Genomic DNA, 11,580 nt, shown 5'->3' with positions numbered 1-11,580 from the left:
GGGCTGCTGTCCCGCCTGAGTCAGAGGCAACCTTGACCTGCGTGTGTCACCTGTGGAGGGAGAATGAGGTTGCCAGAGAGGAATTCGGGGGTCAGGGGGTGGTGCAAGTCGGGTTGTGCTGGGAAGGCAGCGTGCGGATCCCTTGAATGGAGACCCCAGGAGACAGGCCCACTTTGTCCCACCATGGGCACCACCGGCCAGCAGAGGGAGAGGCCCAGGAGAGCCCCAGGAGGGGTCGGCTCAGCGGAGCCAGGCCAGGCCTTGGCGGCAGCCGTGCAGGAAGGTCCTCGTCTCCCCAGGAACCGCTCTCTCCCGCTGAGCTGCTTGGGTACGGCCATGGGCTTTTAGGACACAGACTGGACGCGTCCCTGCCCTCCTGGGCCTTTGGCTGGCCCGGCTCTGCAGGGAAGCTGGCCGCGCTGAGCCTCGAAGTCCTGGGCTGCAGCAACGGCACCCCCAGGGCCCGGCACAGGGGAGCCAGTGGACAGGTCAGTGTCCCTGGCTGCTCTGTGAGCTGTGAAGGGGCTGGAGGACACGGGCGTGTCTGGAGGCTGGGGAGGGGCACGCGGGCTGTCCCCCTGCTGGCTCCGCGCACGGAGTGATCGACAGGCCGGGCTGGTGGCGTGCTGGCAGGCCTGTCCTGGCAGCTGCTCCCACAAGGCGAGGCCCTCGGAGTTTCAGAGAATTAATTAGGCCGCATTCCTTTTCCAAGGCTCCTGGCGGGCCTGCACAGGGCCCCTTCTGAGCTGAGGGCTCTTGGCTCAGGTCCCTGGCAGGCCGAGGCGAGGCCCACGCTGTGCTCCCCTGAGAGGGGCTGGGCTCGGGATGGGGGGGCCGCGGTGGGCTCGGAGCTGGAAGCATTGGCCTGGGAGGGGCCAAGGAGGGGCTAGTGGCCAGGGCCAGCTCCTGTCCTGGCGTTTCCGGCCAAGCCACCTTCACTGGCGCCCATCACTCAAGTTTAAACTCTCACCTGGGGCGCCCTCCCCAGTCTGGTCTCCGCTTCTCCCTAGTCCTTCCATGCCCAGCCAGTCCCCCTCATCCTCTGCCCCCCAACTGCGTTGCTCTTTTCCTCATTCCAGCACGCACACACGAACCCTCCCTCTCACCGCCACCAGCCGGAGGGGAGTCCCCTAACCCGAGGTTACCTCCTGTGCTGGGCTCGGCTCGTCCGGGAGGCCCCAAGGATGGCCGGACCGGTGTGAGTCAAAGCTGTGAGGCAGGGGTGGGATTGCCCCGGAGACCTGGCCTGGGGCTCTGGAGGTCACCTCGCTTGGAGTTCTTACCATGTGTAGGCACTCAGACTCAGTCTGTAGTGCTCAAGAGGGCCCCTCCCCTCGCCATACTTCTCCCTGCATCCCCTCTGTTGTTCCCTGCTAGGGGCTGGTCTGGGCCCCTTGCCCACAGACCCTTCACCTCTGCTGCTCCTTCTGCCCGGGGATGCTCTCTTTATTCTTTTTTTGGGGAGGTCACACTCGGCGATGCACAGGGGTCACTCCTGCCTCATGCACTCAGGGGACCATATGGGATGCTGGGAATCGAACCTGGGTCAGCCGCGTGCAAGGCAAACGCCCTACCCGCTGTGCTATTGCTCCAGCCCAAGGGATGCTCTCTTTCAGAAGCCCCTCTTACGTCTCTGATTTCCTTGAGCTTAGCCTAGGTATCACCTTCTCCAGGAAGCCCCCCCTCGATGCCCTCCTAGAACATGCGTCCCTGAATAGGACCGCCAGCCAGGACAGCATGAGGTTTAAAGCCCTGTTTCACCAAGCTGTGCACCTTCGAGCAAGTTCCGAACCTCTCCCTTCCTCTGCTACAAAAGGGGAATCGCCCTCAAGCCCGCGGCCCAGGGCTGCAGAGAAACCAGCATGCAGAAAGCACGGTGCACGCGCCTGGTGAAGGTTAGAGATTATTTTGATCTTCCTACTTAACATAGTTTGCTTGAAGTGTTCTCCTCTTGGCCTGTGAGGGCAGAGGCTCTATCTATCTTGCTCACAGGCTCTCCCAGAGAGAGAGGCGATTATTCATAATTGTTGAATGAGTGGATGGCCACATTCCAGTGATTTATTGCCTTGATAGGCAAATAACTCTTTAGAACTGAAAACCCAGCAAACTGTCCCTATTTTTAGTGAGAGAAGGCATGGGAGAGAGAGAGAGAGAGAGAGAGGCAGACAGAGACAGAGACAGAGAGACAGAAAGAGACAGAGACAGAGAGACAGAAAGAGACAGAGACAGAGAGAGGGGACAGAGACAGAGACAGAGAGACAGAAAGAGACAGAGACAGAGAGAGGGGACAGAGACAGAGACAGAGAGGCAGAAAGAGACAGAGACAGAGAGGGGACAGAGACAGAGAGACACAGAGAGATAGAGAGAGATTCTGGGGAGGTCTTCAGGCAGCTGTGCTGTGGGACCTGACCAGGAGCTCTGCCTGGGGGACCCGCCCCCTGTCTGGGCATCCACCTGTGCATGCAGCCCATACAAATCTGGGCCATCCGGTGCCCCTTCTGGTCCCCACTGCCTGGTGTTCTAGGGAGGAGGAACACAAATTTAACTCCGAACCCAGGGCAGACCCACGTGTGTATGGAAAGGGGCCGAGGAAGGCAGGGGGATGAGGGGGCAGTAGCCTCACTGTCGGTTCCACTGGCCTGGCAGCTGTTCCCCCACCCCCAAACCTTCCCTGCTTCCTCCCAAACACTAGCCCCCACCCTCCTCCTTCTCAGGCCCCAGCTACCGGGACAGAGGTCTGCGAGAGGCACAGACGGGGTGGACGTGGCTGCCGGAGCCTGCAAACTTCCTGTCTGTGGAGCGAGTATGACCAGGGACATCACTGCAGGGTGCCCACGGTGCTGGGCTCAAGTCAGAGGTGCCCTCTCTGGCAGCAGGAAGCCAGGATGCCCGGCACACCCATCTTGGCCTGCCTGTGGCTCCTCTCTCTGTCCTTCAGCTGCTCTCACCACAGTGCTCGGGTCCGGCAGTGCTGGTGATGCTCTCCAGGCCGGCGAGGCAGCCTCCTGGGCCTCCGAGCCCTCAGCCCTCTCCACCCCGCTGCCTGCCCCCGCCCCCACCTACACGCAGGTGGTCTGGCCACCGACCGATGCTTTGGGGTTCCTGGGGTGGGGCCAGGCTCATCTGAAATGGGCTGCTGAGGTGCCTTGGTACCAGGCTCCGCTGAAAGAGGGGGAGTGTCCTCTAGTCCTGGGCTGTGGGATCGAACTCCCCCCCACCCGTGGTAGCACCAAGCCCCACCCCCCCACGCCCCCTGAGGTCCTGCTAGGAGCAGGTGGTACCTACTTCCCACTTCCTCCTTCACTCCTGCCATCTCTGACCACACCTCCTCTCTTCACAGACCTCCCATGGCTCCCCAGGGCTACAGGCAGAGGCCCGGTCTCCCCTTGGAGGCCTCACTGGCCCGTCTCCTGCTCTTCCCCGGGCCGTGCACCCGTCGCCTGGTGCTCTGACGGAAGCTCCTTTACCACCCTCCCCCTCCTTGCTGGTCCTTCCTCTTCCTGCTCTGGTCTGGAATCTTTTTTTTTTTTTTTTTTTGCTTTTTGGGTCACACCCAGCGATGCTCAGGGGTTATTCCTGGCTTTACACTCAGGAATTACTCCTAGTGGTGCTTGGGGGACCATATGGGATGCCGGGGATCGAACCCGGGTCGGCCGCGTGCAAGGCAAATGCCCTACCAGCTGTGCTATCGCTCTGGCCCCACTCTGGTCTGGAATCTTTCCTGGTTCTGCTTGCTGGAACCTTCCTCACGGTGGAGCTGCTGGGCATGGCCCCGGCCTCCCCCACCCCCTCCTCTGAGCCCACCCCACCCGGGGGGCCTCGGCGCCGTGCTGTTCCCTCACCTCACAGCCACGTGTCTGCTCTGGTAGGCCCGAGGTGGAGCCACAGCCATCTCTGTCTCTGCTCACACCAGCCTGCAGGGCCCCACCTTGGACAGGGCCGCAGACTGAGGCTCGGGGGAGAACAGGCACAGCGTGGGGGTGACCCGTGGATTCTAGGCACCAGTGTTGATCTCTCTCTCTGTGTCTCTGTCTGTCTGCCTCTCTCTCCCACACACACGCACACTCACACACAGATACACATATGCACGCACACACACACACACACACATACACACACACTTCTCGGCTCTGGTTTAAATCCAGCTGCCTCCTCTTGCTTGCGGTGTGACCTCAGACAAGGCCCCTACCCTCTCTGTGCACCTGTTTCCTCCTGTGTGAACTGGGGAGAGTACACGTGGCCGTGTCAGAGGAGGGCTGTGTGCACCCACAGGCTCTTTACCCAGAGTGGAGGGTGGGCGGTAACTCGGTCACAGCATTTCTCGAGGCTTTCTGGGGTCCCTGGACAAAGCCAGGTTAGAGTAGTACATGAGCTGTTCACTTCCGTGATCATAACCTGCCCTGGCCACAGCCTGCCCTGCCAGCCTGGAAAGTAGGGGAACAGGGAACAGCTTGGGGGTGGGGGGTGAGGCGGGAGAGGGGTTCTACAGAACCGGGGGTTGCAACTCAAGGAGGCTGGGCAGGAGTGACCCTGCTCTTGGAGGCCCGCAGGACTCAGGCAGGCGGCCCCAAGCCTGGACAGGCCCCTCCTCCAGAGTCCTGCATGGCCTCCCTAAGCCCCCCTCACCGATCCCCTCGCTGCCCCCTGCCAGGCAGCAGGTGAAGGACTAGGCGGGGAGGTGGTGGGAGGAGGAGGAATGGAGCTCCTGCTGTACCCATCTCTGCCACAAGGGCGGCGCACAGCCTTGGTGTCCACTTTGCACCTTCGGCACCGCCCCACTGCAACCAGGGTAGGACAGGATTGCTGGGACAGGGCAGGGTCCCGGCATCCCCACGCTCTCCGCTCTCCGCTCCTTCCCAGTGTGCTCCCAGGAAGGTCCTGACAGGGCGGCTGGGCTGACAGGAGCACAGGCCCTGCAGTCCCGGATGCCAACACTGCCAGTGGCTGTGCGGGCACGTGACACTCTGTAAAAGGCCCATAGAGGAAGGGGGAGCAGCCAGGGACGCCTGGCAGGGGACTGCGCGTACAGCCCGGCCACCTGCCGATTCTATTTCTCCCCGCGCCTGGGAGCGGCCCCCTGCCCGTCTCCCGACCAAGGCGGAGCTCCAGAGTTCGTTTGACTGTTTATTACAAACACAAGTCCACAGGTAAATAGTTGAGAGTCTAAAAAAATACATTAAAAATAAATAACTGGACGTCTCCAAAGTTCTTAGAGCAAATAAGTTATGTACAGACAGTTTGTGAAGCAGAGCAGGTCCTTCTCACCAGGACGGTTCCCAGGGGTGGCGGGACGAGGGTTCGGGGGTCGTGGAGCTGGAGAGGACACATGCAGACCGGCCGGCCACCAGGGCTGCCTTAGGTGAGAGCGTCCAGCCCTGCTCGTTGCTTCCGGCTGGCAGCGGACGGCGGCAGGTCCCTGCTCAGGGGGTGGCGTCGTTCGTCGCTGCACACAGTTCCTCTCGGCCAGCTGTGGGGCCGGAGTGGGCGCGGGCGGTGGCTCCGTGAGCTGGGCAGTGTGAAGGCACCGGCGGCCTACGGGGAGGCTCCTCGCCAGGACGAGGAGGCCAGAGCTTGTGCCCGTCCCTGTCGGAGGGTCCGGCGGGCCCGGGGAGCAGACAGCCTCCTGCACGGCCCCTCGGCCCCTCTTCTGCTGTCTCCACACACGCTTCCTTCCAGCGCGGCTCCAGCTTCCCGGGGCTACCGCGTCCTCCAGCGGGCCTGCGCGGGCCTGGGGTCCCTCGAGGCGAGGAGGGCCTTGGCTGTGGAGATGTCCCTGGGAACCGAGAGGGGTCCGTTTAAGCATCACGGAGGAGCCGCGACTTTCCAGGGACAGGCAGAGGTCAGGGGGCCTGCCACCTTGGGCTGGGGGGTGGGGCAGAGCGGACCCCGGGAAGGGCTGCAGGGCACGGATCAGGCCTAGAAGCTTCTCTGCCCATAGGGGCTGTGACAAAGCTGCCACTCAGGAGCCCCAACTGCCCTCGGGAGCCTGTGACCCACCTGTGCCCTCCACACCCCTGTGGAGGTAGGGTGCGCCCCCTTCTCTCACCCACGTGCCACTCACTGTCCCTCCCGCTCTGGCCTCCGGCTCACAGGGCTTCAAAGCAGACCCCTGGGGTCCTGGCTGCCCTACAAACCCAGCTGGGACTCTGTCATCTAGATCGTCACACACTGGGAGCCACGAGCTTGGTGTCACTTCCCAGCTGTGTGGCCTTCGGCAGGGGCCTCAACCTCTCTGGGTCCCTTGCTTGGTCCGTAAACTTTTCTCTTTTTAAAGGTTGGAATGGGGGAGAGGGTGTGTGTGGGATGGCACAGAAAGCCTGGCCGCTGGGAAGCATCATGGACTTGTCTTAAATTTTCCTTTCCATCCTAAGCAGCTATTCTGAATACAAGCCCGGCCCACTTCCTGCCTTTCCCCCTGTTCCTGCCCTGTGCATGGAGTCCCGGGTGAACCGGAAGGCGGGCCAGCCCCGAGGAGCCTGCAGGAGCAGAGGCAGGAGTGGGGGGGCCCGCCTGTCCCTCCCCAGGTACCAGGCTCTGCCCAGCGTGCTGCTCACGGGCCAGACTCTCCCCGCAGGCCCCCTGCATGACGGTCTGTTTCAAACACTAGACCCTGAAGCCCAGAGATGTTACGTGACAAGCCCAAGGTCACAGGGTCTGGCAGGGTGGGGGTTCAGGAGCTGCCCCTACAGCGCCCCGGAACGTCCACGTGCCCACTTGGGTGCCCAAGTCTGGTTGGACACACCCTTCCGGGCACTTCCTGGGTGCCAAGCCCCCCGCTGGGCTGGCCAGCAGCCAGTGAGGGGCTCCAGAGGGGGCAGGGAGCAGGCTGGGCCCCCTGCCCCCCGGGCCCGGGTGCGGGACAGGCTCTATCCAGACACAGTCTGATGAGCACTTGAGCCGTGTGCCTTCTGGACGAGGCCTCTGGTTGGGCCTGGCCGGACCAGCTCTGGGGCCTGGCTGCTGGCCCCAGACCGACCGGCAGTGTGGCAAGCAAGGACCCCTTCCCCTCCGGGGCCCAGGCCCGTCTTGCGCAGGGCGAGGGGTGTGTGCACACACGCGGGAGGTGCTCGTGCGGGCGGGCCCTCACCTCAGGCGCTGGAGGAGCTCTCCTGCGCGGGTCCGAGTGGTGCCAGCCTGGAGCTGGTTGGCAGGGCGCCGGCTGCCCGGGATCGCGGCGACTGTCGTCCTGAACAAGCAGCATTGGGGCCCGAGTGAGGGGCTGTCCGGGGCCCCAGGGCCACCTGGCTGCAGCCCCGGCCCATGCCGCCCCCCTCCCCGCCCTCGGAGCAGATCCGTTTCCACCCCGTGCACCTGGCACCCCGCCTCTCCCGGGCGGGGTGGGGACTGGGGAAAACTGAGCTACCGGGAATGCTTTCTGAGCCTCAGAAAGCAGCAGCTGGGCAGCCAGCCTTCCCAGAACCCCAGCCACCTGCAGCTGAGAGCTGCTCTTCGCAGGGAAACTGAGGCAGGGGCGGAGTCCAGCTAGAGCCCCAGAGGAGGAGTTTCTCGGAAAGGACCTTGGGAACCAGAGGTCTGGGCTTGCACAGCCTTCACTCTGCCCACCCCCAGATGCTGCAGATGGAAGAGAGGAGGAACCGGGTCTCCTACCCCTATCACAGACGGGGAAACTGAGGCTCAGAGAACTCAGACTTGGTCAAGGCCCCCAGCAGCCATGGCCTCCTAGCTCCCACAGCCCCTCACGCCTCGGGTCTGAACCCAAAGCCCAGGGTTTGTCCAGACAAAGGCTGCCGTCCCCTTCCTCTGTGCCCAGCCTGCAGGTCCGAGCTCTCTCTGCTGACCCCCTCCTGCTAAGAGGGAAGGTCAGAGAAGGGGAGGGGCGGCGAGCGCTGCCCACAGGCAGAAGTGACGTGAGGACACGGGGCAGCCCAGGGGCCACTGGGCCCTGCCCCCCGCCCCCAGACACTCTGGCCTTCTGCTGCCCCTCTCCCGTCCCCCGAGGCCCCTGCACCAGGCCCAGACTCGCTGCCGCCCCGGCCCCTGCAGCGGGGCGCCCACCTACCGGGGCCGTCGATGGCAGAAGGTGGCGCAGGCGGAGTCCCGGGGCCCGGAGCACTCGCAGCGCCTTGGCAGGGAGCGGCGCCGGCGTCTTGGCGGGTTTCCCAGGCCGTAAGGAGCTGTCTGTCTGTGGGCGCGCAGCCAGCAAGGTGGGGAACGGGGCGGAGAGAGACGGGGAGAGGCTCAGATAAAAACACGGGCACCGGGGAGCAGCGATTGGCCATGTCCTGGCCACGGGGGGCCCGGGAGGGGTGACCCGCTCCTGGCCTGAAGGACGACACCCCAGGCCCACCCCCTCCCTCTCCAGGTGCTGTCTGGGCCTGGGAGGGCGCCTCTGCTCTCGGGGTCTCTGCTCCCTGTCCCACTCCCCCTGCTTGGGAGGACTCCCAGGGTGGGAGCGGGGGCTGGGGGTACTCCTTCCCTCGGCCGGGATGTAGGGAGTCCTCCAGCACCCCTCACTTCCAGCTGAGGGAGCCGGCTGGTCAGGTTCCCCAGGAACAAGGGAGGGGGGAGGCAGTCGGCTCCCAGCTCAGTGCCTGGAGTCCCGGGGCTCTGCCGGCTGGGGAGTGTGTGTGTGTGTGTATGTGTGTGTGCGTGTGCGTGCATGCGTGTGTGCACGTGCATGCGTGTGCGCGTGCATATGTGTATGCGTGTGCATGTGTGTGTGCATGTGTGTGCATGTGTGTGTGTGCGCGCGCTCACTGGGGAGATCGGGCAGGATTGATTTCTGAGGCAGAGTCTGGCCAAGGCGTGCCGGGGGCAGGGCCGGGACCCCGTGGCCGGCCGGCCCAGCCCCTTCAGGTGCCAGAGCTAATTTTAGCCGGTGTGGTTGGAGTTGTCATGACTCCAGGTAGACCCGGCACGCAGGGACTGGCAGGGCGCCCGCCCTGAGCGAGTGTTTGGATGCGGATTAGCTTCACACACGCTTACGTGCAGGGCTTCTCTTGCCTTTTGCAATTTGGGGAAGGGAGAGAGAGGGAGAGAAAAAGAGCCCAGCGCACAGCGGCGCACAGCGAGACGGCAGCGTGAAGTATGCAGCGCGGCCCGAGGCAGTGCGGGCGCAGACAGAGCAGGCTCTGCCAGGTGACACCGGGCAGGTTTCTCATCTGTCACTTGGGGACAGCAGCAGTGCCTGCCTCCTGGGGAGGGCGGGGGGGGTCACGGGATGGCAATGCACGAGCAGGGCCCGGTGCAGGACCTGACACCCCGAGACATGGGTGGGCACTGCAGTGAGTCGTGTTGTTCTTGGAAGACCATGCACTGTGGCAGCGCCGGTGAGCTCTGGCACCCACGACTCCAGCATGGGGCTTTGGCCAGCAGCTGGCTCCCTCCTGTGTGAGCCTGGGGAAGGCGCCTAACCTCTCTGAGCCACGGCACCCTGCTCTGGAAGGGGGAACCAGGCTGTTGGGAGCACTCTTAGGAGCCGGCCCCTGCGGGTGAGCAGAAGCAACTGCTAAGGACTGAGACTCGGGAGAGCTGGGCTGTGCCTGCCTGTGGCCGCCCCCCACCCCCCTCACCTGCCCCGGCTCTGAGCAGCCCTGCCGGAATCCCCAGGGAGGCTCACCCGGGAGTGTTCACCCAGATGATGTCCAGGTGGCAGAAGTAGACACATTCCTTGTCCAGCCAGGAGCTGCAGGAGCAGCGCCGGGGCCGCAGGTGGGAGCCTCGTGCCCGGGCCGAGGGGGCTGGGTGCTCCGGGGAGGCAGGTGCTTGGCCCTTGCCTGCAAACAGGGGAGGGGAGAGGTGGGTCAGCGTGCCTGGCCCAGGGGGGCCCGGGGTGGGGGGGCCGCGGGCTCCTCCTCTGGCACCATTGAGGAAGTTGGCAGGCGCGCAGCCCAGGGAAGCCCCGCGGCCCGGCCCCACGCCCGCAGTGCCCCTGCAGTTCCTCCACCCAGGCCCCCCCCACACTCACACCTGCAGCCGGCCTGGGGGTGCCACCCGGCCCCTGCGGGGGGAGAGCAGCGTGCAGCCCCGGGGGGCACTGCAGCAGGCAAAGCCAGGGCAGCTCACCTTCGTGGAGGGCCACGAGCAGGGCCAGGGCCACGGAGCACCAGGCGGTGGGCACGGCGACCATGGCGGCAGCGGCGAGGGCACGGGCTGGACGGGAGCGGGGAGCGCGCCTGTGGCCTGCGTCGGGCTGCCAAGCCGAGCGCTCGCTCGTTAGCTGGGTGCCCTGACGGCCTCTTATAACACCAGGAACCGCCCGCCCCAGCCGGGAGCCCTGCCCCCTGCACCGGCAGGCAGGGAGCCAGGGACACCGCCCCCTCCGGGGCGCAGGCCCGCCCCACCTTCTTGGGTGGAGGGAGGGTGGAGGGGGAGGAGGGGAGGGCGGCTGGAAGGCTCGAGCCTCCCTCCCTCGGAGCCTGGGACACCTCCCCAAGTCCTGAGGGTCCCCTGCACCCCCGCCCCGTCCTGGTCCTGCTGGGCTCCCTGAGGCCCCCCCAAGCCCCCACACCCCCGCTTTCTCTGTGCTTGCGCTACGGTCTTATCCTGAGTCGGGAATTGGGAGGGAAGGTCCCGTGAGCAACCGCATCCACCCCCACCTCCCCCAGAGACCCTGATTTTGTCCGCCTACTGCCAGGCAGAGGAAGGGGACCCCAGTGCTGCGTGGGAGGTGCGGCCTTGGGCAGGGCCCCGCCCGAGCTCTCAGGGCCTCCGTCCTGGTGAAGGACACAGCCACCCCCACCCCGCCCCCTGCGAGCCTCGGACCAGGCTCACGGGACAGCAGTGTCATCCTCTCCCCGGCCGGAAACTCTCGGGGGTCCCCAAGGACAGCCCCTCTGGGCCTCGGTGGCTTGTCTGCAGGGTGGGGACGCAGGTATGGGTGTGTCTGGAGCCTGTTCTTACCCTATTTGGCTCCCAGTTGCCCTCGAGTGGAAGAAGAATGTGGCTTCCGAACCTTTTCTGAAAGGAACCCCCTGGGGGTGACACACAAGGCAGCCCCTGGAAAGCCGCCCCCGAACGGCCGTGACAGGACAGGGTTTGGCTCAGGGGGCGGTGAGGGGTGTCCTCCCCGGCCCCGTCATGCCTCAGAATTCCCACAGTTGCTCTTGCCCCTCCGGACTGAGGCTGGCCGGCGAGTTGTGACTGGGCCTTATCTCCCCAGCAGTCCCGAGGTTCGGACTGGAGCGCACAGTAGGGGCTGTGTGAGCAGCTCTTGGTGTGTGGGGGGGGCAGGTGGAGGAGCAACGATGGGTTAGGGCTGGGCCTTGCGCTCTCGGAAACGCAGCCCTCAGACCCAGGCTGCCCAGTTGCTCCTTCCTGTCTTCGGTCATTCCACAGGTAGGATGGGGGAGGGGCGAACACCACGAAACAGGGCGGGTGTTGCTTCGAGGCAGGCACGTGTGAGCACGCGTGTGCAGGACCCTGCGGGCCGACCCAGAACAGGGGGTGGGGTGGGGTGGGGTGGTGGGTGGCGGCCTGCCCATGTCCTGGAAGCATCTACTGTGTGCCGAGGGGACCCTCACTCTTCACCATCACAGCCTCCGGAGCCCCCTGGCACATCAGCAGACCCCCCCCCCCCAGCCTGCTAGGGCCCAGGGAAGGAAAGGGAGACTCGGCCAG

At 64.9% G+C, this 11,580-nt stretch overlaps 1 protein-coding gene across 1 annotated transcript; it reads right to left on the bottom strand.

Annotated features, from left to right (window-relative positions):
* Window positions 1-5,697: 5,697 nt before the first annotated feature.
* On the bottom strand, window positions 5,698-10,090 carry EDN2 (endothelin 2). Its single transcript, XM_004614300.2, has 5 exons — window positions 10,027-10,090; window positions 9,581-9,737; window positions 8,021-8,143; window positions 7,088-7,186; window positions 5,698-5,773 (listed from the first exon to the last, which is right to left on the bottom strand). The coding sequence occupies exons 1-5, from the start codon at window positions 10,088-10,090 to the stop codon at window positions 5,698-5,700; spliced, it is 519 nt and encodes a 172-aa protein (XP_004614357.1).
* Between the last annotated feature and the right edge of the window lie 1,490 nt (window positions 10,091-11,580).

This window comes from Sorex araneus, chromosome 5 (assembly GCF_027595985.1).
Source record: "Sorex araneus isolate mSorAra2 chromosome 5, mSorAra2.pri, whole genome shotgun sequence".
NCBI lineage: Eukaryota > Metazoa > Chordata > Mammalia > Eulipotyphla > Soricidae > Sorex > Sorex araneus.
This window is presented reverse-complemented; position numbering and strand designations above follow the sequence as displayed.

Coding starts and splice junctions, on each gene's coding strand:
- EDN2 (XM_004614300.2), bottom strand. CDS start 10,090: ATGGTCGCCGTGCCCACCGCCTGGTGCTCCGTGGCCCTGGCCCTGCTC. Junction 9,738..10,026: donor GCTCGTGGCCCTCCACGAAG/GTGAGCTGCCCT, acceptor CCCTGTTTGCAG/GCAAGGGCCAAGCACCTGCC. Junction 7,187..8,020: donor TTCTGCCATCGACGGCCCCG/GTAGGTGGGCGC, acceptor CTGCTTGTTCAG/GACGACAGTCGCCGCGATCC.